At 43.0% G+C, this 27,817-nt stretch overlaps 1 protein-coding gene across 3 annotated transcripts in view; it reads left to right on the top strand.

The window, feature by feature from the left end:
• Positions 1–27,817, top strand: part of LRRC20 (leucine rich repeat containing 20) — an 83,342-nt gene that overhangs the window by 922 nt on the left and 54,603 nt on the right. For 2 of the 3 annotated variants that reach the window (XM_081913222.1, XM_081913224.1), the window contains exons 2-3: positions 4,294–4,412; positions 13,782–13,931. In XM_081913222.1, coding sequence (XP_081769348.1) covers positions 4,331–4,412; positions 13,782–13,931 — 232 coding nt within the window. In that variant the 5' untranslated portion in view covers positions 4,294–4,330. Of the gene's footprint in view, positions 1–28; positions 877–4,293; positions 4,413–13,781; positions 13,932–27,817 lie in introns of those variants that run through there. The other variant, XM_081913223.1, reaches the window with a different exon arrangement.

Genomic DNA, 27,817 nt, shown 5'->3' with positions numbered 1-27,817 from the left:
GCGCATCTGCCAACCAGCAAAGCGGAGCTTGGGGCGGCGGCGGCGAAGGAGCGCAGGAGGCTCCGCGGCTCGTGGGGAAGGAACCGAGCGCGGCGCACAGCTCCCACTTCCGGCTGCCATTCAGCTGCAGAGCGGAGGACGCGAAAGAGAGGGTCCCTGGTGCGACCCTGAACCACCGCTCCCATCGTCCCTAGCTATCTGCCGCGGCAGGGTGGGCTGATGGGAGTTGTAGTTCAAGGCCTCATTTCCTTTAACAGGCCTTGAGTGGAAACCCCTGTTAAACACAACATGGGTGTGTTATGGGATGCCTTTTCTGTCTCTCTGTTTTGCAGCTGCCTCTGCTGTTCTTAGAATGAAGGGATATCTTTCCCCCGCCCAAGGAAATGAAGGGTTTTAAACCAAAAAAACTGGTGGAGGGAATCTTCTCATGGAACAAGATTGAGGTTCTGTTTTCCGTGTTGTCTCCAGTTTCAAGTTAGATTTATAGCTTGTTCACTAGGCAGTGGCTCCAAAATGCCTTCTCGGTGAAGGCTCGACTGCAGGCACGATGATATCTCTTTAAAACATTAATTTCCCCTAAAGAATCCTGGGAACTGTAGTTTTTTTGGTTTGCTTTGGTTTTGTTACCCATTCATTTTTATTGATCCCCTCCCCTCCCATTTTAAACAAATGGAGCAAATTTAATGGAACTGTACTGTGTGTGTGTGTGTGTGTGTGTGTGTGTGTTTGTTTGTTTTAAAGGCTTCTGGGAATTGTAGCTCTGTGAGGGGCAAACTACTCCGCATTTGGGTTGTGTGTGGAAAAAGATGTGCTTTCAATGCGTGACGTGCACACAGCCTTAGCTTGGGTCCCCTCAACCTGACACATCCTCAGCAGGTCAGTTCTGTTTGGTTGTTGCAGTGTTTTTTTTCTGGGGGGACACGGGGACGCATACCCCTAAACATGTTGCGAATCTTTGTACTTTTGTCCATTTACTGTATTTATTTTTCCTGCTTTGAACTATAAAATGGTGATTTTTCTTGAGTCAAAATGAGAGTACCCCTAAACATTTTTTAAGAAAAACAACAAGATTGGGTTGTTGGCTTGTGAAAGTAACATTTTGGGGGAAGTGCCTGTTTTGTGTGTTGGTGTGCAGAGCCTGTACTCAACAATCCTCACATAATTGTGGAGGGCAGTGTTATACCAGACTGGAAAATATTTAGTGGGGTGGGGAATGATTAAAAACAGCTACAAGCCTAGTGGTGGAGCGAGAGAGTAAAAGGCAGAAGTCCTTGCCCAGAATCCAGGCTAAGTGTGAGAGAAATGTGACCTTGGAATATGAGAATGGCAGGTTGCAAAGTACTGTATGTTAGGGCTGGGCGATATCTGGTTTTCAATATCATGATATAGCACCAGCTAAACATCACGATATACCGATGTAGCACAATATCTGAAAGAAGATGGAGCTACGTAGAGGCGAACATGGTAATGTCCTGGCATCTGCTACTAAGTGGCAGGTCTAAATCACCACACACTGATGAAATCATCAGCAGGCGAGCCAAAACGCATCCAAACAGGACTTTGCTTGGGGGCTTGGATACCAAATGGTGGTATTCAGGTCCAGGATAATCCAAAATACAGTGATGAGTCACAGTGAATGCAACTAATCAGGGAAAATGTTGAACAACAACAACAAAATCTAAATTTGATGCATATAATTATAGGAAAATTAATGATAGCATGCTTCAACTGAAGATTTCTGGAGAATATATTAATGTTCTATGCAGTTTTAGGGGCAAATTTAAAATTTACAAAAGTAGTAGATTTTGTAAAAAATATTAATTAAAATGGCAGTAAAGTCATTACAGGGGGAGAGAAAGACTTCTCCCGTGCACACACAGGCAGAATAGGGAGATGGGAGTAAAGAAAAAGAGTTAAATAACAGGGCGACGTTTTTTGTTCTTACTCGGTAGAAAACAACCTCAGTTTCTTCTTTCATGGGGGTAAGGAAGGGCTGCAGAATGAAAAGAAACAGAGGAATCACTCGCTGGCTACACAGTTGTCTCAAAATCGTGATGTTTGCCAGATAACATTTTATGAAACGGTTACCGTGCTGTGGACTTCATAACTGATTTAAAATGATATATTGAAAAACCGCCCTATATGTAGTCATCTTCAACCATAGAAATCATATAGGCTACTATATGTAGTCATCTTCAACCATAGAAAAATAATGCAGCACTCACAAATTGTAAGCTTTTTCAAACGTTGTGGATAACTTTAAAAGGCTGCTGTCCTAGGCATGCTTGCTTAGAATTAAGTTCCCTTTGAAATCAACAAGATTTAGCTACTATGCCAGTATGTAGAAGCTTGTGGCATACATGCTGGTTGAATACAATCAGTTACGGGCTGCTGTGCATGGTGGCGTTGAGCTTGTGTGTTCTCCGCTCCAACACAGTTGTGGTTGGCAGATGGAGGCTGTGTTATACTCCTAGCTTTGTACTGTACTCTGAGATTTGTTCAAGGCATAAATAACCCCCAGTCCCAGACAGGTTTAGTATTACTTGTTTGGCAGTGTCCCTCAGCTCAGCAGATTGGTTTTCCACCACTGGTCCAGCATTTTAATTTTGCTATTCTGTCAACTAAATATAGGACCAAGCTGCTGGGCTGCTTCTGCGGTGGCTAGAAAAACCTCTCAGTATTTCTTTGCATGTATCTTTACTAACTTAAAACTCCAGCAGAACACGCTAACAATTGTAGACTGGAATATGCTGAGCATTGGGCAGTAAACATTGGACCAGACCACATAGACGGGCCGGAGTCTGACCAGCGTGTAAGTAATCAGATTGCTCCAGAAATTGCTGGTAATACATGTGTAATTTTTACCCGGACAGCTAATAGTGACTATATTCCTATTTCTGGCTTAGCAGAGTCTGTAAGGGCCTTCTCAACAGTGGCCCCTCCATTGTAGAACACCCACCCTAAAGAGGCCTGCCTGGTGCCTGTTTTAATGTCTCTTGAGTGTCTTTTTAGTCTTCCAATTTAATAATGTCTGTGGAAATAATAATGGGCAATATGCAACTTGGAGTTGGCCCATTGATAACAGTGGAAAAGTTGCTTTGCTTTGAGTATGTCTAAAGTTAGTCCTTTCCTAGGTCAATTGCCTCTGTAGCCTTGAATATTTTCTGATTTGGGTTCTGTCTTTAATGCCAAACTGCATGGGACCTTCTTCTAACTTTTCATATGGAAAGGGAGGTATTTCTCCTCTTTTCCTTATTTCATCTTATGCCATTTTAAATTCACCCACTGGGATTCACACAAATAGTTTTATATCGTTCAGTGGTGGGGTACCAGATGCAAGCCTATTGATTTCAGTTGGATTTCCTTCCCATATGTATGCTTCAGATTTCAGAAATACTGTTAGGGTAAACTGTTTGTATCCCTGACAATGAACAAATAATATCTGTAGTCTTCTAGTTTAACCTGCTTTTTTGTTTGGGACTGATAGAGCCTTCCTTGTTATAAATTATCTACAGTGGTACCTCGGGTTACATACGCTTCAGGTTACAGACTCTGCTAACCCAGAAATAGTACCTCGGGTTAAGAACTTTGCTTCAGGATGAGAACAGAAATCATGCTCCCGCAGTTCATCGGCAGCAGGAGGCCCCATTAGCTAAAGTGGTACCTCAGGTTAAGAACAGTTTCAGGTAAAGAACGGACCTCCAGAACAAATTAAGTACTGAACCTGAGGTACCACTGTAGTTTCTTTGATAGCTAGAAGTACACGGAAATAATTCACAAGGATTTGGTAGTATTTCACTCCCCCTCTTACTCAGATGTTTGATGGTGAGATAAACTGAAAGATGACAGAGATCCACTTTTAATATGTTACCTACAAAATAAAAGAAAATGACTCCCAACTTTCCTGCAGGCTGCTGACGAAGAGCCGTAACTTCTACAATCAGAGGCTTAGCCCTTTTACGTCCACGTGTATCTTTCCCACAGCATAAATTTGCATCTACTGGCCAGCTTCTGCACTGCAAGATGTATTTGCCTCTTGAACTCATTGCATGTCTCAGGCAACACCAGTTGCAAAGAAGGAAAGGGGACTAAGGGACAATATTTTCTTAGAATTGTCCCAGTTATGTTGTCTCTTGGTAAAGATTCTTGGGGGCGGGGGCATCCTGGCAGTTGTGGTCGATGCTGAATTTTAGCTGCATGTTGGTTTTAGTGCTATTTGTCTGTCTTTAAAAAATGTTTTGAAAACCCTTATGAAGTACTAGTCCAATGGAATCTGTTGTTTGTTTGTTTTAGCAACTTCCAAAGTGTTTTCTTGGTGGGACGTGACTGCATGGAGAAAAAGATGGGAGAAGCAGTTGCCAGAGTAGCCAGAAAAGTGAATGAAACGGTTGAAAACAAAGCAGATTCGCTTGGTAAGTGAAAGAAATATTTCAGAGGAAAGCCAAAGTAATACACTTATCAGTTGCCCATCAGTGCCAGTTCTCCAGGTGACATAGAAAATAAAATGAATTCAAATCCACAGTTCCTCTAAAACTAGAATTCGACAGAGCAGGAAGTGAAACGTGTATAAAAACAAGATAATTGTTTCAAAGCAGAGAGAATCACAGCAACAACAAGTTCATACACCCTAGTGCTACTCTAAGCTGTTTAAAACTATGTAAACAATGAATATAAAAACAAACAGAATTTCTTCATTATATAAAGCACAATAAACTACTAAATAGAAAGACCTCTTTAGTATCAAAGTAAAACATGTAACAATCAGCCTCAAAAATATATGGAAAAGTCATAGTAGCCATAGTAAACAACTAAACAAAATATACCAGGAAGTAAAATGTTACAAATGAACATCACCTAAAAAGTATAGAGGCCATTTTTAAAATAACATGATTGACAATTAAGGGGGGGGAATCCACTTCACAACCACAATACTTGAATCAATCAAATCATTAAATGAATCGACTGCTTGACAATGAGAGGTGGTGGACTCTCCTTACTTGGAGGTTTTTAAGCAGAGGTTGGAGGGCCATGTGTCATATATGATCAAGTTGAGATTCCTGCATTTCAGGGAGTTGGACTAGATGACCCTTGGGGTCCCTTCCAACTCTATAATTCTTTGATTCTATAATGCAGTTAAATTCCCAGTCCTCTGTACAGCAATAAACACAACTTGATCTAGCTGCAGCTAAGAATGTTCAGTTTCATTCAAGCTCACCATTACATGGTCAACACACATCCATCAGATGCATTGCTACTCTAAACCAATATACACAAACTTACTGTTTTAGCACATATTACATTCTCCACTCTATCCAATTTGGGATGGTTCAACCTTAGAAGATGAGAGTGTAACCCTCTACTTGCAGCCCTGATTTCTCTTTTAAAAGTTGTGTTCTATTTTTTTATTCAATTGACCTTTGAATAATGATTCAAGTAGTGCTCAAAGGAGAAGAAGAAGAGGAGGAGGAGGAGGAGTTTGGATTTGATATCCCACTTTTCACTCCCTTTAAGGAGTCTCAAAGCGGCTAACAATCTCCTTTCCCTTCCTCCCCCACAAGAAACACTCCGTGAGGTGAGTGGGGCTGAGAGACTTCAGAGAAGTGTGACTGACCCAAGGTCACCCAGCAGCTGTATGTGGAGGAGCGGAGACGCGAACCCGGTTCCCCAGATTACGAGACTACCGCTCTTAACCACTACACCACACTGGAGGAGGAGGAGAAGGTGAAGAAACACAACTCTTGGTCTGATGTTTGGATCAATCACTGTTACAATTCCTATGGTGCTCTGGCTATAAAATATACTTTATCATGTTTCTCCCCTCTTACAATACCTTGTGAGGTTGATCAATATTACAGGGAGGCTGTGATTGACAAATTCTCAGAATTCCACTGGCAAATGCTGAAATGACAAAGGAATTTAAGAAGATAGGAAGTAAAAATAAATCCATCAATTCATTTTTCAGTTACAGGATAGAAATGTAATAGCTAATCTCATCTTTACCGCTCTGCATAAGTTTCCAAGTCTGATATAAGTTACTAAGCCACCTTTTCACTAGTTTACTTGCACATTTGTTAGCTTAAAAGAGAGTAGGGGAGCGAAGAGCTTTTGCGTAGCTTCCTTTACCAGGCCTCCTAGGGATGGGTTTTTTACTCATTACGTGTGCCCAGGAGGCCCCATTAGCTAAAGTGGTGCTTCAGGTTAAGAACAGTTTCAGGTTAAGAACAGACCTCTGGAACGAATTAAGTACTTAACCCGAGGTACCACTGTATATATTAAACATGCAGGCTGGGTATTAATTGCATTTGTTAAATCACGTTACTAAGGGATATAATAAGGGACGCAGGTGGTGCTGTGGGTTAAACCACAGAGCCTAGGGCTTGCCGGTCAGAAGGTCAGTGGTTCGAATCCCCGCGACAGGGCGAGCTCCCGTTGGTCAGTCCCTGCTCCTGCCAACCTAGCAGTTTGAAAGCACATCAAAGTGCAAGTAGATAAATAGGTACCACTCCAGCGGGAAGGTAAACGGCGTTTCTGTGTGCTGCTCTGGTTCGCCAGAAGTGGCTTAGTCATGCTGGCCACATGACCCGGAAGCTGTACGTCGGCTCCCTCGGCCAGTAAAGTGAGATGAGCATCGCAACCTCAGAGTCATCTGCGACTGGACCTAACGGTCAGGGGTCCCTTTACCTTTACCTTTAAGGGATATAATGGAGGATGAGACCAACTCTTGCAAATAATTATTTGTTACACCTGTAATCCTATCCAAGGAACTGATTTGCTTAGCGTCAACAATGCTTTTGCATCAGTTGAGCCCAGATCATTAACTGGGCCTCATGAGATCAACACTCATAGTTATATCTATGATGTTGTGGTTTATGAACTCTTTATTCACTCTGGCTGGACATCCAGCAGGTGGAGTTGTTGCATTGCTAACCAAGAAGCAACTCTCTCAGCCCACTGATTTTTCAGCACTGGGGATAGTGAAAAAATGAAAGTGCGAGTCACACCATCTCTTTTTCGTGGGCATCTTCTGATGGCACATTCACTAGGTCACTTGGCAAAAACTTAGCAGCTCCTTTGGATTTTCATTAATTGTGCAAACATTGGTTTTAAAAAACCAAACAAACTTCAAGCAGTGTACAGTCATACCTTGGGTTACAGACGCTTCAGGTTGCGCAATTTCAGGTCGCGCACCGCACCAAACCCGGAAGTAACGGAACAGGTTACTTCCAGGTTTTGGCACTTGCGCATGCGCAGAAGTGCCGAATCATGACCCGTACATATGCAGATGTGTGGGTTGCAGGTTGCACATGTGCCTCCCGCACGGATCACGTTCGCAACACGAGCGTCCATTGTACATTTACTCGGAGTGATGGTCAATCTAAGAGAGCTAGTGTGGTGTAGTGGTTAAGAGCAGTAGACACGTAATCTGGGGAACCGGGTTCGCGTCTCCACTCCTCCACATGCAGCTGCTGGATGACCTTGGGCTAGTCACACTTCTCTGAAGTCTCTCAGCCTCACTCACAGGGTGTTTGTTGTGGGGGAGGAAGGGAAAGGAGAATGTTAGCCGCTTTGAGACTCCTTCGGGTAGTGATAAAGCGGGATATCAAATCCAAACTCTTCTTCTTCTAAGGTGGTGAGTCAGTCAGCTTTTTGCCATAGCTGCTCCCCTTCCAAAATGAAACCTCACTGTCACTTTTAATTTCTGGCAAATGTTTTCAGACAAAGGGACCCTCAGGTAGTTGACTGAGCTGAGAGGTACCTGGTGCAAAGAAGGTGAGGAAACACACAGATCAATCAGCCAATCAAGTATTTACTATTATCAACTCAAGCATGAAAGAAAGTACAAAATATTTTTAAAAAATCACAGCCTCTAAAGAAAAAGGCGGAAAGTTGGAAGCTAACAACATTAGCAGGTCAACATTCAAATATTCTACCACCTGTTCAGAAAGGGATTTATTAGTTCCCTCAAGGAAGATCTTCAAAATGGTCGGCACCTGTTCTTGAAGTTAACTTTAGCAAATCTGCCATCTATAATCCTGGAGGGTGAAATGTTAATACGTGCCAACAAAACTGACTTGAGTTTTGTTAGAAAATAGCAATATGGCAGGTAAGGAAAGCATTTAGAAGATTATTGCTAGTGGCGCTCAAAGAGGCAGCAAGACATCCTTGCAGATGCTGACTCACTGGTGTCAGTCCCCGTAGCAGGCAACTTGAATTTGATACGGTCTCTTGCTTGTCATTAATACTAATTTAATTGATGGACACGGTACATATGGTTGTAGGAGTAGTGAATGGTTTTACAAGAAAGCGAAAAAGATAGAGGCACCCATGCCTGCAGCTCCTTGTTATGACAATTTGGATCTGTGCTATAAAGTCATTATAGATTTAATTTAAAACGTAATGTGGTATTGATTCACACTCTTGACTATATAAAATAATGCAGTGGAGTAGAAAAACTGTGGTTGAGAATGAAGCTGATATGTGGGAAAACATTTTTATATTTAAAATGCTAAGTGGGCTTGCACTTAGAGGAATATCTCTTGAAGGGTTAAAGGAAGAATATGTGAAGAATTAAATACACACAGGAGTGACACGTGTAATTGAAAAGGCCTGACCTAGCTTTCAGTAGAATCACTGGAAAGTTTTCTTTATGTTATTTAATTTACTAAATAATTTTATACCTCATTCTTCAAGAACAAGAAGCCTCCCAAGGTGGCTTCCAAAAATTAAAAGCAAGAACTATAATTTTAAATACAATTAAAATCCACAAAAAAGCTGTATTAACAATAAACAACCAAAGGACATGGCAAAGAAGAGGCCAAGTTGATTTTGAGGTGTTAAAATGTCTCACATATTTAAGTTTTTGTGTGTGTATGACATTAACACTTACTTCTGAGCAACATGCTTAGAATTTAACATCCAATGGCATATGTTTAGGGTTCCAACTGAGGATATGCTCAGTACCTGCAAGAATGGGAATTTAGTGGCAACTCTGGGTGTTTCAAAGGAAGAATTAGGTATATTAATAAAGTAACAAAAACCAATTAGAAAAGATGGTATTGATTATGGGTTTTTTGTTTTATAAAGCAGAAGTACAACACGAGCAAATAGGAATGAAGTTGTATCTTTAGTGCAAAGTTTCAGCTCCATCTTGAATTGAAACCCACTCTATGCTAAGGCTCATTAATGAGAAAACGTTGATACGATCTGGCTTCTGTCAGGGAACTTTGCAAGGCACCTCCCAATGTGATTAAAATGTTAATTACTGAAAGTATTGATGCATGCAGGCCCAAACATACAGCAAAAAGCAATATAAGTATTAGGTATTCCTTGAAGTGAATAAATTGCATCTCTGTGACTGATCCAAATAACTATTCACAACTCTTCATTGAGTAGGAAATGCTTTCTCATTGGTATATTATAGTCAGTTTCTTACTGGACATTTTGGGTCTGTTGGTTGTTGAGCCAAATGACCGACACAATATAATTAGGTTCTACATTGTTCAACTATTTTTGGTCTGCATGTTGCTGCTAAGGCAGATTGCACCTAAGCCTTGCGACATGATTCAAGATGGATGTTGAGGTGCTCTGCCAGTGGGAAAGACACTGGTTATGACACCAGTTCATAGAGAGAGGTACGACCATAAAGCAGAGGTGGAGAACCAATGGCACTGCAGCTGTTGTTGGGTTCCAACGCCCATCAGCCCCAACCAATGCAAACAATGGCGAGGGATGATGGGAGTTGTGGTCCAACAACAACATATGGAAGGCCACAGCTGCCCCACCTGTGTCATAAGGAATTTATCCACAAAGTAATTCCACAGGGCAGCCTTTCCCAACCTGGTGCTCCCCAGATGTTTTGAGTTACAGCTCCTGTCATCCCTCCATGCTGGCTGTAGCTGACTGGAATTGGAATCCAAAACATCTAGAGGGGAAGGCGGTCATAAAGGATGGGGAAAATCCCCACTGGAAACAAAGGTAGCTTTCTGCAGTATTGGGGAGGAGCTGGTTGGTTATGGAAGCCTGATGCACTCCTTGGAAGGAGAGATGTATCTGGCCTGCACAATCAAGCCTTATCCAATCAAGTTGAGGATGTTTCTCATGGGGCACCTTCCCCCCAACACAAATTGTGTGTGTGTGTGTGAGAGAGAGAGAGAGAGAGAATGAATAGCATCTCGTGTGAAAAATTACACACACGGGTGGATTTAGTTGCAATTATCCTTCTATGAGCCACTGGGGTGCACAGCAATAAGACAAGGATATTCATGAAATGAAGATTTAATGAAACGCAAAAACATTCCAGTAACTGCCCTGCAGGGATAATCCCACAAGGGAGATGGGAAAACTAGTCTTCTGCCCACAGTACATAAGATCACAAAAGCATTGGCAATCCATGGGGCTAACTGCTGTAGTTTCTTTGAGCACTCTCAAAGGTTCTGAGATTGCACAGCATTGATCCGAGTCATAAATAATGCACGTACCAAAGCTTTGTTTGACGGAGGGAAGTACGGGTGAGCCTAAATGAACGGGGCTAATTGGATGTGTGTGTGTGTGTGTGTGTGTGTGTGTGTGTGTGTGTGTGTGTAATGAGCATTACTATGTTGTGAACAGCTTTATTATTTTGTGGTTTATTGCAGAGGTTTCCAACCTTTTTGAGTCCACAGCTCCCTTGAGCAACTACAGTCATACCTCGGGTTACAAATGCTTCAGGTTGTGCGTTTTCAAGTTGCGCACCATGCCGAACCCAGAAGTACCGGAACGGATTACTTCCAGTTTTCGGTGCTCGCACAGGCACAGAAGCACTAAATCGCGCTTTGCGCATGCAAAGAAGTGCCGAATCGCGACCCACGTGTGTGCAGACACGACGCTGTGGGTTGCGAACGTGCCTCCCACACGGATCACGTTCGCAACCCGAACGTCCACTGTACACTCTTTCTGTGACACCCCTCACCCCTTTTCCAACACCCTCCCTTGTGGAGTGTTCCTTCAGCCTCCTCTCCTCTCTTCTCCCCTTGGGAGACCTCTGGGCAGCTGCTGCTGCTGCTGCCCCTAGTCTCTGCGCTCCCCCCAAAAGAGAAGTGCCTCCTCACACTGCCACACAGGGGCCTGGGAAGCACTCCTGGCCAGCCCCAGAGGCACCACTCTCCTGAGGAGCTTGTAGCCAAGGCTGCTGCAACAAACAGCTGTGCAAGCCTTTGGGAGGCAGAGATGCAAGAGGGCAACCAAGGAGGGATAGAAGGAAAGAGGGATTGAGGCCAGTGTTGCCCGCAGCACCCCGACCATCATTCAAGGCACCCCAGGGTGCCACGACGGACTGGTTGAAAACCGCTGGTTTATTGGATTTTATGTTGTAATAATAATCTGCAGCTGGTCAAAGGCTTTTGTAACCTGTGAGGATGGTTGCTGGTTTTCCCTTTGCCCTGTGTTCTCCTCTAACCCAAAACATCCATTGAGTTGTGTCCATAGGAACGTAGGAAGCTGCCTGATGCTGGGTCAGGTCACTGGTCTGTCTGGCTCAGTACTGTCTATACTGTACCTGGGGCAGCCCACATGGGGCCCTCTGCTTTACAGTTCCCATCATCATTGGCCATACAGGCTGAGGCTGATGCAGTTGTAGTCCAAAAACATCTGGAGGGCACCAGGTTGGCTAACTGGCACCTGATCTCCAGGGTTTCAGGCCAGAGACATTCCCGGCGCTGCTTGGAGGTACTGAGGATCAAACCTGGGACCTTCTGCATGCAAACCATATGCTTTGCCACTGAGTTACAACTCTGGGCAACCCCCCCCCAAAAGCTTAAGAGCTCCGGGCAATCTCCTCCCATTTCCTTAATTTCGAGTCCCCCAAAATAGGGGTCGTCTTATATACGGGGGCGTGTTATACACGGAAAAATATGGTATTTGCATATAGTTCCCATTGAAATTTAAGTGCCCTGAGGTCCCCATTAAATCACTAACTTAAGTCTGGACCTAACTGATTGACCTCACACTGCTTCCTGAGCTAGAGTCACATAACCAAAAACAACAGCCCAACCAAATAAGTGCCCAGGTATAATTCAGCTGAAGGCTTTGAGAGGAGCAAGACATCGAGCAAGCAAGCTGTTTGTTGGCAAGAGAGAAGCTGTGCAGTGAGATGGTGATAAAATGTTTGGATATGAATCACTGGGAAATGCAGGACTGAAGGTGGTCACTATTTTGCAAAATGAGAATCTGACCCGTTTTTGATGTGGAGGCTGCAGAGGGAAGTTGCACCGAGCCAGAGATGAAGAGAGTACGTTCCATGGACCAGGGGGCTTGGAGGATGAGTGTTGTGGCTCATCATCCTGTTTTGATTTCCAGTGGATCTGCACTACAGTAATTGGTTGCAGATAAAGCAAGTTGGATACGAAGGTGATTCCAGAAGAGTAATATAGCATCCTTCAGTACATTTCAACAGTAGCCTCCCAGCACAGCATCACAGCATTTTCTGGTGACTAATTCTAGGGTAGTCACTGTGTTCTTACAGCAAAGGCAAATAAGCGTCTTACTTATAAGCGTTAATGATAAACAGATTTGTTACCGTGTAAGTTTTTGTGATCCAGGTGCTTTAAATGAAGTTGAGCTCTTCTAATCTGCAAAAGTTTATGCCCCACCATAAATTTATTATTCTTCAAGGTGTCACAGTGCTTTATAAGGCTGTCTCTGTGCTCGCTCAGTGAAGGAAGGAGATGATGAATCAGTGGCTAAGCAGCATGGATTTATGAATGCCTCTTCTGCAGCTTTGATGATTGTAGAGTAAAATGCCTTCGTACTATTATTCCAAAATAGCAGCCTTTTGCTTCCTGGAATTTTAGTATGTCCAATTTTCATTTTGCATGAAAGAAAGAAAATCTTTCTGGGGCTGTTGTGTGTGTTCAGTATTTGGAAGAAGGTGCACAGGTGCTCTAAGATTTGCATGCACGCACACACACACACACGCAAAACACCTCACCTTTATGTACATTATTTATTTTAAAAATTGGAATTAATAGCCTTGAGTTATAACTGCAGACCATAAGAACATATGACTGAATAAGGATTTTAATTATGTGATTAATTAAACTAAAGCAAAGCGATTTCTCACTTGAAATTAAGTCAAAGCAGATGTGCTTAAGCAGCCCTTGTTTGTCCCCATGCCAGCTTGTTGTGCTTTATTTTGATCAATGTGACATTCTGGCATCTGGAGTTCAGATCCAAGGTATTTCTGAAATGCAAATTTAGTTTAGAGAGAAACGCTAGAGGTGTTAGGCAGAGAAATCCAGTGCAGAAAAAAAAAGACTTGCATGCTGACCAGTTTGCTATCATTCCTGCATTTTACAGTCGGGAAAAGAAGTCACTCGTAAGGCTTGAGGTCCAAACTCCAGCAGTTCATTTAATGCTATCTAATTCACTCTTAATGGGGCAAAAGTGTGTGATTTGTTCATGGAATGTCTCTGATGATCAAAATGGCTTTGCTCAGGTTTTTCTGTCCTCCATCGCCCAGAGTGGCTGGGGAAACTCAGCTAGTTGGGCAGGGTATAAATAATAAATTATTATTATTATATAAATTATTATGTTAGGAATGTATTGTCATGGGCGTTGAGTGAGGACCAGACACAACTGACAATCTGGCGGAGGGTCCCAGTGAGGTTGGACCGACCATGCCAGATCCTCGGGGGAATTCACGGACGGCCAATTAAAATGTGATGTGTTGGAACACAATACATTTTGCCTGGAAAACTGAACTCACTCTCTCGCCCTCCTTTCCTCCCCTTGGTGTTTCGCTGTAGATCTGGCAGATTGCAAACTGATGACGTTCCCCATTGCCCTTTACAAAGTCATGAGGCACGTCTCAGAAGGAATCCATCTCATCACTCTGGCCAATAATGAGCTGAAGTCTGTGACCAGCAAATTTATCACCACCTTCAGCCAACTGAGAGGTAGGTGTTTATCTCTGAAGGAAACCATGGAATTGAAAAAGCAATGGCATCTTGTTCCTTCTTCCAAATGTTAGCTTGTGTTTCAGACATCTCTTGTCATTTAAAAAAAAATTACTGGTACTTATTTTATTTATTGCTTCTCCTCCAAGAACCAAGGCAGTGTATAGCCATACATAAAGTTAAAAACCATTAATAATAATAATAAAATATCAAAATAAAATTGGTAAACCTGCACTGAAAATCAGCAGCAGCACTAGACTCTTAGGGCACCTTAGACACTCTCAAATGGTTTGTGAATAGGTGAGGCTGGCTAATCTAAAGGTCAGCAACAACAGAACTCTGGAGGGATAGCATTTTTGGACTTTTAACTAAGTTTTCTTGCTTCAGTGATGTTTCAGTCTTGGACCCAAGTGGAGATTTGCATTCCCCACAGTTCTGTATACAATTCTACAATGCATGTTATCAGAGCACACATAAGCCTGCCCCATTGCACTTTAGTCCGCCCCACATTCTTCTTCTTATTAATTATTTATTGAATTTATATATTGCCCTATACCTGGAGGTCTCAGGGCGGTTCACGGAACAAAATCAGAATATAAAACAACAATATATACAATCAAAATAAAAACAACAACCCAATTACCCCCCCCCCCCCGACACAACCCACATTTTAAAAGGGCATAGGATGACAATCAAATCAACCAAAGGCCTGGTTAAAAAGGAACGTTTTTGCCTGGCGTCTTAAGGTGTATAATGAAGGCGCCAGACGAACTCCCCTGGCGAGAGCATTCCACAGACAGGGAGCCACTGCAGAGAAGGCCCGTTCTCGTGTTGCCACCCTCCCGACCTCTCAAGAGGAGAAACACAAAGAAGGGCCTCAGAAGATTATCTCAGGGTCCAGGCACATTCATATGGAAAGAGACAGTCCTTGAGGTATTGTGGTCCTGAGCCGTTCTGCCCTCTTCTGAGTCCAAAAGGACCCGCTCGTCCACCATCACACGTCAGTTGGGCATGCCTAAAAATGGTCGACCTCACAGGCACACTGCTTTCTGCCTTACCCATATTTCACTTCAGTTTTGGAGCGTGATTAGTATACACCCACAAACAACAACAATGAAATAATTCCATGCCTTTTGTCTAAGTGAAAGCAGAAGTTAGCTTTAGGGGCAGGAAGGCAGAGTTAAGTGTGCTTTATATTGATGTACATTACCAGTTCTTTATAGCATCACAGAACTGAGCTCAGGGAAGCAATGCCTTGGGAGGGACTCTGGCTCCGTGGTAGAGCACATCCTTTGCCTGCAAAAGATCCCTGGTTCATTCGCCAGCTTATCAAGTATGGCTGGGAGAAACCCTTCCCTGAATTCCCAGAAAGCTGTTGCCCATCAAGAGTAGACAATAGTGAATTAGATGGAGCGATGATGCGCAAGGCAACTTCATACATTTCTTACTTGGGGGCGGGTGGGGAGAATATTGATTTCTCAAACTTCTGTCTGCTCCTGACTTGGAAAGGTAGAAAAGGTAAAGGATTAATAGGGAGCACACAGCGGAACTGATATCATATGGTGTAACGTGGATAAACGATCGCCTGGTAAAATTAATTTCCTCTCCAAAGTTGCGGTTCCTAGGAACAAAATGAATTTTGCGATCTGATCAAGTTGCTGACAGGCGTTGAAAGTGAGTTTGAAGGGTATATGGAACACTGAAGCATTAATAGAGAAATCTTATTCCCATTCAGCGGGCTGTAATCCAACGGCCGTGTATAAATAAAATAAGCATTAGTGAAAAATGACGCATCTAGATGGCGAAAGTAATGAAACTTGAAGTCCTTGATGTAATTTAATAGGGACATGAAAAAGCAAACAACCCACACATGTTGATAAATGGACCCTAACAGACACAGGGTGATTGAATAGCTGAGTTAATGATAGCTAGAGGCTTGAAATCAGTGGGGAGGTAATATATTTTAGCAGTTGTAGCAAAAGCTTTGTAAGGTTGGGTGAAAATTAGCTGTGGGAAATGCTAATATCCCTCTACCTGGTGTAACCTAAGTGGTGACGTTCATCACTTGTTACTTAAATGGTACCCACATTGCGGTCTGTGGAGTTGTCTTAGAGATGTTGAAAGTAATGCTTGATGATGCTATTCTACAAATATTGGGTGAGGTCAAGAGCCAGCTTAGCCCAAGGAGGTCTCTGCTCATATCAGAAGGCTTCTCCCCTTCCATGTGAGCCCCTCAAGTCTGCTTTGAGGGTTAGGGGGCCCTCTGAAGAAGATTTGGGGTGCATAGGGCAGTGGGGCAAGGAAGAAAACCAGAAACCCTGTTGTGCAAGTGAGTTCCCATTGTGCTAGCAGCCAATCGCCATTGGATGTTGCCAGTTGAGGATTGGAGTAGTGTAATGGCCTAAGAGTGTGATCTGCAACACATGCAGGGAAAGATTTCAATGAAAAGCAACCTCATGAAGATTCAATGGTGAGTGCAGGGGCCTTAGAGATGCTTGCTTCTTTCTTCATCCACTCATATTTTCACCTTCCAATCTGCTTCCCCCACCCAACTGCAGGATTCTAAATGCATTTTCCCCTGGCAAACATTCTCTTCTCCCTCTTCTGATGCAGCTAGGTGTAATGGCTGCTGGTGGAGACTGCTCAAGGAGACATGGGAGTTGGAACTCGCAGTTTAAAATGCATAAACCTGGCAGGATAGCGAGTAGGACTCTCAATTGTCCTGAGCTTGCCACCAGTTCTTGGGGAACTTCTGCCTAAAGCATTTTGGGCTTTTAAGCCTTTTCAGAAAGCAGCATGCTTTTAAACAAAATATTTTAGGAATTACAAACGCTCCGGCAGAGAGAATCATTTCAATAGCTTTGGAGTCAGAACAGAATGCATCATTTTATTGGAAACTAGACTTCTTACGCTTGAGGGAGCCAGGCAGGGTTTCCAAACAACATGATACTTATTGGCACTGTGTTCTTTTTGCCTCTTTCTGCGGAGACTTACTATGCCTGTTGGTCGTGTACTGTAGGGAACCTGCTGAGAGAGACTGATAGGCAAATAACTACTACCCATTCATTTGATGGAAAGGGGTGTATTTTCAAGGGCTGGGAAGGGCAGATAACTGTTCCAGTCTGTTTATGAAAGCATTGGTAATTCAATTAATGGAGAAGACTAATGAGTGTTAATCTGTATACAGGCTAACTTAAACTGGCCTATCATTTTGTGTTTCCACAGTAGCTACCATTATTTATGCACAAAGTGCTCTTTTGTGTATCAGTTTGGGAGAAGTGAAAGATGTTAGCAGCATGATCTAATTCATAGATGAGGCAGGAGGCAGAACAGGATAGTGTTAGGGGATGATTATTTGGAGGCCCTTTCCGTATCTCGGAATGGCCTAATCCCAGGGGTGGGTAAAAGGTAGAGCAGGATCTGCTGATGGGTCTCTGGCTGGTTTGCGGCAGCTCAGCGAGGAATTCTGACACCCAGTTAACAGCAGCAGCAGAACTGCTTCCCCCACCTAGGCTGCTGAAATGCAGTGAGTGGGTGGGTGGGTGGACCTAACCAGGAATGGACTTCTGGGTGCTCACTCCATTCAGTTCTAGTTCTGAAAACAAATTTCTGGGTTCAGAATGTGCTCAGAAACACCCTGTTATTAAATTCTAACTCTATCTCATTTGTATTTGGTTCTGGTTGGTGGTTCTTGGGTTTCCAGTAAAAAAACACAAGGTAGATCTGGGAAGCCTGAAGTCTGCCCATCCCTGGCATAAACTCTCAAAAGTTGACGGCTTCCAGGGGGGTGCATATGTTAATCTGTTGCAGCACAACCACCCATTGGGGCACTTGCCTTATTTCTGTGAATGTAAGTTGTTTTAAACTGCTTTCAATATTGTGTTCTAATTGTTGTAACCCACCCTGGGGCCTTGGGTTGAAGGGCAGGTGAATATCGTCATCAAAATCATCATTGTAAAGACTCAGCAGATTTAGAACAGGAACTTACTTCATCTCTTGCATAAAGTGCCCTTGGCACGGAAGATGGGAAGTTATAAACAGTGGGACCAAATCATTAGACTGCAAAAAGCACGGCCTGTAACCATTCTTTGTAAAGTTTAAGATAAACAGAGTGACCCCTTGTGACAGCAGTTATTGGTGATAGCACAACCAGCTTACCTTTGACCCTGTAGTGTGGAACAGGAAACCATTGTCTGAATTGAAGCCCAAAAGAATACCGCAAAATTTCTAGGGTGAGCCAGGTCTTTATCTCCCCACCCCTTGTGGGCCACATTTGACAGAGGCTGCACATTTGACAGCCCTGCACTGCTCTTTAAAGCGCCTGTTAACACAGGTAATAATAATAATTAATAATAATAATTTATTTGTCCCTGCCCATCTGGCTGGGTTTCCCCAGCCACTCTGGGCAGCTTCCAACAAAGATTAAAGGTAAAGGTAAAGGTACCCCTGCCCGTACGAGCCAGTCTTGACAGACTCGGGTTGTGCGTCCATCTCACTTAAGAGGCCAGGGGCCAGCGCTGTCCGGAGACACTTCCGGGTCACGTGGCCAGTGTGACATCGCAGCTCTGGTGAGCCAGAGCCGCACACGGAAACGCCGTTTACCTTCCCGCTGGTAAGCGGTCCCTATTTATCTACTTGCACCCGGAGGTGCTTTCGAACTGCTAGGTTGGCAGGCGCTGGGACCGAGCAGCAGGAGCGCACCCCGCCGCAGGGATTCGAACCGCCGACCTTTCGATCGGCAAGTCCTAGGCGCTGAGGCTTTAACCCACAGCGCCACCTGCGTCCCTTCCAACAAAGATTAAAGATACATTAAAAAGTTTCAGTGAGCAAAGTGGGGCTGTTTGCAAAGCACTTTCAAACAACCCTACAGTTCACTTTGAAGCAGCACCCCGCAGAACTGAAGTCTCCTCTCAACAGCTGTGAACAGAGACTTCAGTCCTGTTCCCTATCTTTGAAACATTTTCTGACTGCTGCACTGTTTCATCATACATGTATATATGATGCAGGAGATCTGTGATCAAATCTCTGTTGCTCATAAAGCCCAACGTCAAAGACCTGGTGAGGCTACTGAAGATTTCCCCCTCCCCTTACACCTCTCTCTGACACACACTTTTCCTTCTGTGTAGGAACACCATGTTTGCCAGAGTTACCAACTTTTTGTGGCCCAGGCTGGAGAAACTATTGTGAGCAGCACACAAACACAATGCAATCAAGCACACACCACAGCCTACCTTATGGGCTATGACAGAATTCTTTTTCCAAACCTAATTTGCAGGTGGAGGAACCTATGAATGCCCAGGAAGGGGTCTCTGGGGGTGCGTGTGCCCCCCCGCTTGCGCCCCCTGGTTCAGGTAATCAAAGAGTGTGCACACACTCGCTCATTCTGCAAGGTATATATGTTGGTCTGCCCAATGCTCACTAGCCAGTTTATGAATTTAGAGGAAGAGGAGGGAAGGACTTCCGGAGGCGGCGCGAAGGGTAATGGCTGCCCGTTCCTGACTGGGAAGGGGAGCTCCGTCCGAAAACGGGTCGTCCGCTACGGCGAAGCGGAGACCCACACCGGAAAACTGCAGGCGGCAGAAGCCTGCAGCCTTGGGACCCGGCGGGCGCCTGAAGCTGCTCCCGAAACGTTGAAGGGACCCCGTAAGGGGCTCCGGATCGCGGAGGAGGCAGCGGCGCTGAGGGTCGTTCCGCAATCGGCGGAGAGAAGCCGCGAAGCCGTTGCCAGTGAGCGCCGACCTTTCTTCCTGGATTTGGCTTTCAAAACACAACAACCCGTGAGTAATTGAGACTTTTAATCGATTGGAGACCAATTCGAGACCAAAGTGTTGTATTTGGCTGAAAGCGGAGGACGAAAAAGAAAAAGGAAGTCCGTCTTCCGCCGCCATTGAACTTGAACGCAAAGAGCTGGAGGAGTGAAGGCTGTGAGTAACCCTGTTTTTTATGATTGGATCTGGGCATTTATTGAGGTGTATTTAAGACAGAAAAGGAGTTTAAGCATTGGACTTACATGCTAGCTTGGACTTTGAAACCCCTTTCTGCTAAAGTTATAATTTTAAAGAGAGAAACCAGGTCTGGAACTGCCTGATAACAGTAACAATCAGTTTGCAGACCCAAGCAGTTGGATACAATAACTGGGAAAATCTGAGAGGTACGAACTTTGCTACTTTTTAACATCAACTGAAGTACCAGCAAGCACTGTTTTGAGACATTGTGACTATATATTACCAACTCTGCTAAAAACTAAATTTGGAAGGTTTTTGGACTTTAACTTTTACTTTTGAGTAATCCTTCCGAGAAGACATTTTAGGCTCCCCCTAGAGGTTTCTGGACTGAACGGCAGTGACTTTATTTTACTTTCTATTTCTTGGCCTGCTGGCTGAGTGCTGCACCTGGCTTGTATCTTTCTCATGGGAACAGTCAGTTTGACCTTGACTATTAGATAAGTTTGGAATGAGTGGCGCAAAGAAAAAGGAGATTAAGGAGACTAAGGAAAAAGAACAAAGACCAAGAACGAGACAAACAACTTTAGCCTCAACTTTACAGCAACGTAGATCATCTGTGCCTATTTTACTCTCTGAAGAAGAAGCGGCCTCCTTGCCACAGGCAGGGGGAGGAGAGACAGAGGATTTGCAATTGGAGGATATGGCCTCAGGATCAGCTTCTTCTATTTTAGAAAAAATCTATGAAAAATTGGAATCTTTGGACAAGAGAGTGGAATCTTTGGACAAGAAGGCCGACGAGCAAACTGCGAAAATAGATCAGAACACAGAATGCCTAAATAGAATAACTGGGCAGGTGGCACAGAACACTCAATTGATTGCAAAATTGGAGGAGGCTTCAGGGGAAAATAGGAAATTGGTTGAAGATACGAGCCAAAGACTTGGACAGTTGGAAAAAGAAGTAAGACCACTCAACAAACAAGTGGGTGAACATCAGACCTATCTCTCGATGATTGAATTGAAGAATAGGGAGACTAATTTAAGGATAAGATCTGTATCTGAAGTAGAGGAAGACAAACTGGCTGAGTTCCTGACCAAAATAATATCGGTGCAGTGGAAACTTGAGGAAAAAGACTTTAAAATTATATCAGCTTTCAGGCTGGGAAGATTGATAAGAAAAGACAAACCCAGAGACTGCTTGATAACACTGAGATCAAAGGAGGAAAGGGACAAGATCCTGGGCTTACATTACAAAAATCCACTGGACATTCTGGGTAAAAGAATTGAAATTTATAAGGATATTCCTAGACAGCTGTTGGACCTGAGATCTGAATATTCGGAACTAGCAAAACTACTGAGGAGCAACTCAATCATCTTTAGGTGGGACTTTCCTCAAGGATTATCATTTACTTTTAGAGGAAGGAAGATTAAAATCAGAACATTGGAAGACAGAGATAAATTTTTGAGCCAATACGGAGAAGACCTTCACAAAGGACTTGGATCACTGCCGGAGCCCGGAGCACCAAAGGAACCGGCACCCTTGGATGATAAAGTACCACCCCCTGAAAAATAACCAGATTTTTACAGGATGTCTCTGCAACTTCTGAGCTGGAACATAAATGGCTGTAACATTCCCGAGAAAAGGAAGAAAAATTTCCACATATTAAAAAAGGAACAATTGGACATTATTTGCTTGCAAGAAACACATGTGACTAGGCTCCACAGAAAAATACTTGTAAATAAAAGACTTGGTCAGGAATTTATATCTTCGGATAGAGTAAAGAAGAGAGGAGTAGTGATATATGCAAAGGAGAGCCTTTCACCTAAATTATTATTTAAAGATGAACAAGGCAGAATCTTGGCAGTTGAAATACAGCACCAAGGAGAAAAAATTTTGTTATTAGGAATTTATGCACCAAATGAAGGGAAATCGGAATTTTACAAGAAGTTGCATGAGAGCATGCTGGAATATCTGGACTTTGACAACATCATTATGATGGGAGATATGAACGGAATTGTATCAACCAACATGGATAAGTCGCAAAGTCAAAAAGTTACCAAAGATGGCAGACTACCAAAGACCTTTTTTGAAATGACAGACAATATGGACTGGATTGACATTTGGAGAACGAGGAACCCCTTGGAAAAGGAAGGAACATTCTTCTCTGAAGCCCATCTGACCTGGACAAGAATTGACCAAATATGGATTTCTAGATGTCTGGCACCTAAGGTCAGAAAAGTGGAAATCTGCCCAAAGACCTGCTCCGACCATAACGCTTTGAGAATGGACCTGACACTAATACCATCCGGCTCCTTTCGATGGAAGATGAATGACAATCTATTTAGAGATCAGGAGATTATTAAGAAGGCCCAAAAAGTTTTGAAGGACTATTTTGAAATAAATTTGAACACAACGGTGGAAAAAAGAACAATTTGGGACGCGAGTAAAGCCGTGATGAGAGGGTTCTTAATACAACAGAATGCTATTAAGAAAAGGAAACAAAATGAAAAGAAAGATAAGATCTTGGAAAAAATAAAAGAGTTAGAAAAGAAGCTAAGAGGAAACCCGAAGTCGCAGCCGACTCTGAGAGAAATTAAACTCCACCAGGCACAATATGCTAGACTGATCAATCAGGAAATAGAATGGAAGATTAAGTCAATGAAACAAAAAACGTTTGAATCGGCTAATAAATGTGGAAAACTGCTGGCCTGGCAGTTGAAGAAGAGACAAAAGCTGAACACAGTTACAAATCTGGAAATTGAAGGAAAAAACATCCAGAACCCTGTGGAAATCAGGAAATCCTTTCAGAAATATTTCAAGAAGCTATATACTCAAGGGCTGCAAAATGAGGTTGAGATTGAACAATTTTTGGAAAAGAACAGCCTTAAAAAACTCACACAAGAAAATAGATTACTCCTGAACAGTCAAATAACACGACAAGAAATTGAACATGCCATTCAGAATACGAAGCTGGGCAAATCTCCAGGACCAGATGGTCTTACCTCCAAGTATTATAAGATAATGAGTGACTATTTGATTCAACCCTTAATGGAGGTCAGCAACGAAATTTTGGAGGGAAAGAAGGCGCCGGAATCGTGGAAGGAAGCTTTTATCACGCTGATACCAAAATCAGAAACTGAAAAGACACAACTTAAGAACTATCGCCCCATCTCCCTTTTAAATGTGGATTATAAAATATTTGCTGATGTTTTGGCAGGAAGACTTAAAAAAGTTTTGAATGAAGTAATTCACAAGGACCAGGCTGGCTTTCTCCCAGGTAGACATATGTTTGCAAACACAAGGAACATTATTGACATTTTGGAACTTTTGCAAACAGACATAAATACTAGAGCAGTGCTGATATTCATAGACGCGGAGAAGGCCTTTGACAACATCTCTTGGAAATTTATGAAGGGAAACTTAAAAGAAATGGGAGTGGGGCGGGGTTTCGAAAATGGGATTGATGCGATATATTCAGAACAAAAAGCTAAACTGATAGTTAATAATGTGGTAACGGAAGAATTCAAAATTGAAAAAGGAACACGACAAGGCTGCCCGATTTCCCCTCTGTTATTTATCTCAGTTCTGGAGGTGCTCTTGAATATGATTAGAGGTGACCGGTTGGTGAAAGGGATTCAGGTCGGAGCGAAACAATATAAACTGAAAGCTTTCGCAGATGACCTAGTTTTGACATTGCAGGAGCCAGAATCTAGCACGAAAAGAGTTTTACAACTGATACATGACTTTGGTCAGGTTGCAGGATTTAAGCTAAATAAACAAAAAACAAAGGTGTTAGGAAAAAATATGACAGAAATAGAGTCAGAACGGTTTCAGAGAGAAACAGAATTATCACTGGTGAAAAGGGTAAAATACCTAGGGGTTAATATAACAACCAAAAATCTGAGTCTATTCAAAGATAATTATGAAAAATGTTGGTCTGAAATTAAGAGAGACTTGGAAAGTTGGGCAAAGTTGAAGCTTTCTTTGTTAGGCCGAATTGCTGCAATTAAGATGAATGTGCTGCCAAAGATGTTGTTTTTGTTTCAAACATTGCAAATTGTGGACAAAACGGAGTGTTTCCGGAAGTGGCAGAGAGATATTTCCAAATTTGTCTGGCAGGGCAAAAAGCCCAGAATCAAGTTTAAGATATTAACAGATGCAAAGGAAAGAGGGGGCTTTGCCCTGCCAGACTTAAGGTTGTACTATGAAGCCGCAGCTTTCTGCTGGCTAAAAGATTGGCTACTTCTTGAGGACACTGATGTTCTAGACCTGGAAGGTTATAACAATGCGTTTGGTTGGCATGCATATTTATGGTATGATAAAGTTAAGATCAACAAGGCCTTTAAGAACCATATTGTCAGGAAAGCAGTGTTTAATGTCTGGACAAAATATAAAGACTTATTGGAAAATAAAACACCAAGGTGGCTTTCACCTTTGGAAGCTAAGGCCCGAAAAGGAACCAATATGGAAGCCTATTGGCCAAAATATTGGGAATTGTTAGAAAAAGACGGAGACAATTGGAAATTGCAGAGTATGGAGAAAATGAAGGATAAAGTGCGAGACTGGTTACACTACGCTCAGATCAAGGAAGTTTTTAAAAGTGACAAAAAGTTAGGATTCCAGGTGGAGAAATCGAAGTTGGAAACAGAGCTGCTAGAACCTAAGACTAAGGTACTTTCAAGAATGTATAACTTGCTGTTGAAATGGAATACACAAGACGAAATGGTTAAGTCGGCTATGATAAAATGGGCACAGGACATTGGGCATAACATTATGTTTGAGGACTGGGAAAGGTTGTGGACCACTGGGTTGAATTTTACTGCATGTAATGCTTTGAAAGAAAATGTAATGAAAATGATATACAGATGGTACATGACCCCAGTTAAACTTGCCAAAATATACCATTCGTCAGATAACAAATGCTGGAAATGTAAGGAAAATGAAGGAACATTTTACCACCTCTGGTGGACCTGCCCTAAGGTGAAGGCCTTCTGGGAAATGATATATAATGAGCTGAAAAAGGTATTTAAGTATACCTTCACTAAGAAACCAGAGGCCTTCCTCCTGGGCATTGTCGACCAGAAGGTGTTAAAGAAAGACAGAACATTTTTCATGTATGCGACAACAGCAGCAAGGATATTACTTGCCAAGAACTGGAAAACTCAAGATCTACCCACACTGGAAGAATGGCAGATGCAACTGATGGACTATATGCAGCTGGCGGAGATGACCGGCAGAATCCGAGACCTGGGAGAAGAAAGGATGGAAGAGGACTGGAAGAAATTTAAGACTTATTTACAAAAATATTGTGATTTAATGGAATGTTAAGAAAGATGCTTGGTTATAAACAATTGGCCATCGCTAAAATAGATCAGGAAATGATGACAAGAGAGATTAAGAGAAACAAAGTTGAAGGACAATTATTTTAACGTATTTTATTGGTATATAAGTTGGAAATAAGATGATAATTTGCTTGACAAAAACTTATTAATGACGTAAATGGGAGCGGGAGGCGTGAGGAAGTTCAAAGATGACAGGAAACTTCGTTAAAGCAAAAAAATACTGTTTATTATTAATGTACTTTTTTCTTTTTTCTTTAAAAATCTTAATAAATATTTTATAAAAAAAAAAAAATAGAGGAAGAGGAGGGAGTGGAGTTGTGCCATACATCTCATGTTTCTCCTGGTGAGCACAGAAGTCTTGCCTTCATCCTATCGAAAGATGCTGCCTTCTGACCGGGCTCTCATACTCTTCCTCAGATCTCAGGAGATCGGTTGCTCAAGGCTACTCCTTCCAGACCTTTTGTTGTCCTGACCACAGACTGTCATCACGTGGTCAGAGAGGCCTTGGTCCTGTAACCCTGGCATGGAGAGATGTGCTGATCTTGGGCTGTTCTCCTTGGGCTGTTTGCAATCTGCCAGGGGCCTGGCTGAGAGGTGTTCCTTATAATTCCAAAGGGATTAGGCCTCAGCCAGTTTCATTTTGCAAGGTTTGTAGCAAATGTTCCTGCATGGGATCTTCAGGCAGCTGTGAAATGCCAAGTTCTGTAAGGAAGTTGGTGTCACCTTGCCTGTTGCATCTTTCCTCACAGCTGAGTGGCAAACAGTCTAAGCTAAACCTTCACTTCTCACCATCACAATTTAGAACGGATTCGTATTATGCTGACGGCATTAAAAGACTTGAGGAGGCTGAAGGTACGCTGTTGTAGAAATGTAAAGGCAGCTTATAAAGAAAAGATCGAAAAGCTTCTGAGTTGAGAAGCATGACCACAGGCTTCTCCTGTGTACTCTTGAGGCAATCTTTATTTTTAGTCTGCTGTTAGCCCTTTGGGGAAAAGACAGGCAGGACTGGTAGCAGACTTTGTGCATTAGACCAGGAAAAGTACATGGGGAGAAAGGGCAAAATTAGCAGTCCCCCGCAACTGTTGTGAATTTAGGAAAAAGCTGCTGAGAGACCAAAGCGCACACACCTCCCATGTAATGTTTAGCTTGGCTCTGAGGTTTGCTGTCCAAAGCAAAGTTTGTAAAGTACAAAAGCAAAGTGAAAAACAACCCAGTTATATTCAGCTGTTAAGGCAAGGAGTCAATGAGGAAAGAGGTTGGATGCCTACTTTCAGCTTCTGTGATTAAGGGGAAGTCAGACAGTTTCCCTGCTGGGCCCCTGTAATTAACTGTAAGTACCTGGAACAAATTACCTGGAGGCCAATGCAAGATGTTAATACACAAGCACTACTTTAATATCAGATAGTTTCTTCCATAATTTAAAAGCTATCCAGAGTAGAACTCTGCATAAGCTGGGGATTTGAAACGAGGATCTGTAAAGCTAATGCTGTCTTCGGTTTTTTTGCTCAGAATTTCCTCCACTTCTTTCGTTACCCTTTCCATGCTTCTAAACCAAACAAGGTAGTGTTCCTTCCCAAATGAGGTTTCCCCAACAGATCCGAGAGCTGGATTTAGTTTGTCAACTTTCAAGATTTACCTTTTGCTATCAGGATCTTACAACCACCCGGACGGCTGATTCATTCAGCCATTCTCACGACCATTTTATTGGAAACCTGTATTTTTTAATTTAATTTTATTTTATAAGCAATACTCTTCTTTTTCTTTCTCTGTATAAAACCATGCTGTTAAGTACCATATTATTCGCTCTATAAGACGCACTTTTCCCCCTCCAAATATTAAGGGGGAATGTGTGTGCGTCTTATGGAGCGAATGCAGGCTCCATGGCTTCAGCGATAGTAACACGATGCCTCTGAAGCGCAGTGGGAGCGCTCCCACCGTGCTCCAGAGGCTTCGGGTTGCTTTCGCTGAAGCCTGGAGAGCAAGAGGGATTGGTGCGCACCGATCCCTCTTGCTCTCCTGGCTTCGCTGGAGAGGCACTGTGCAGCTTTCCCTCTCTGCGCAGCACCCCTTCAGCGAAGCGGGAGGAGAAATGGAAGGGGCTCTGTTTCTCCTGCCGCTTTGCTGAAGGGGCGCTGTGCAGAGAGGGAGAGATTTTCCCCCCCTTGTTCTCCCCCTCTAAAACAAGGTGCGTCCTATGGTCAGGTGCGTCCTATAGAGCGAAAAATACAGTAATGTACTCTATGTTCTTCCCTATGTTCATTCCCCATCCCCATGGCTTCAGACTTTCTGGAGTTTTCTGATTCTGTCTACAATCTACCCTAGCATTACCTACCCTACCCTACCCTACATTTCAGGTGTGACGCAGCCATTTTTGCTTAATGGTTTTCTGGTGGTGAGATAGCAGTGGTGGCACACAGTCTGTGGTCTTCCCGTGCCTAGTAAAGCTCCCAATTCCTCCTCCTACTGAAAAGGTTGCTTGTGTTCCCACTCCGAGTTTGTCATTTGACTTTAGCTAAGTTTACTTCACAATGAAATTAAATGTTGCTTCTGTATTGCCTTTTCAACAAATGCGAGCCGTGTGGGAAACCGCTCCAAGGTACA

This window comes from Podarcis melisellensis (assembly GCF_964234715.1).
Source record: "Podarcis melisellensis genome assembly, chromosome: 5".
Classification (NCBI taxonomy): domain Eukaryota; kingdom Metazoa; phylum Chordata; class Lepidosauria; order Squamata; family Lacertidae; genus Podarcis; species Podarcis melisellensis.
The sequence above is the reverse complement of the archived record's forward strand: the minus strand, read 5'-3'. Positions and strand labels throughout refer to the sequence as shown.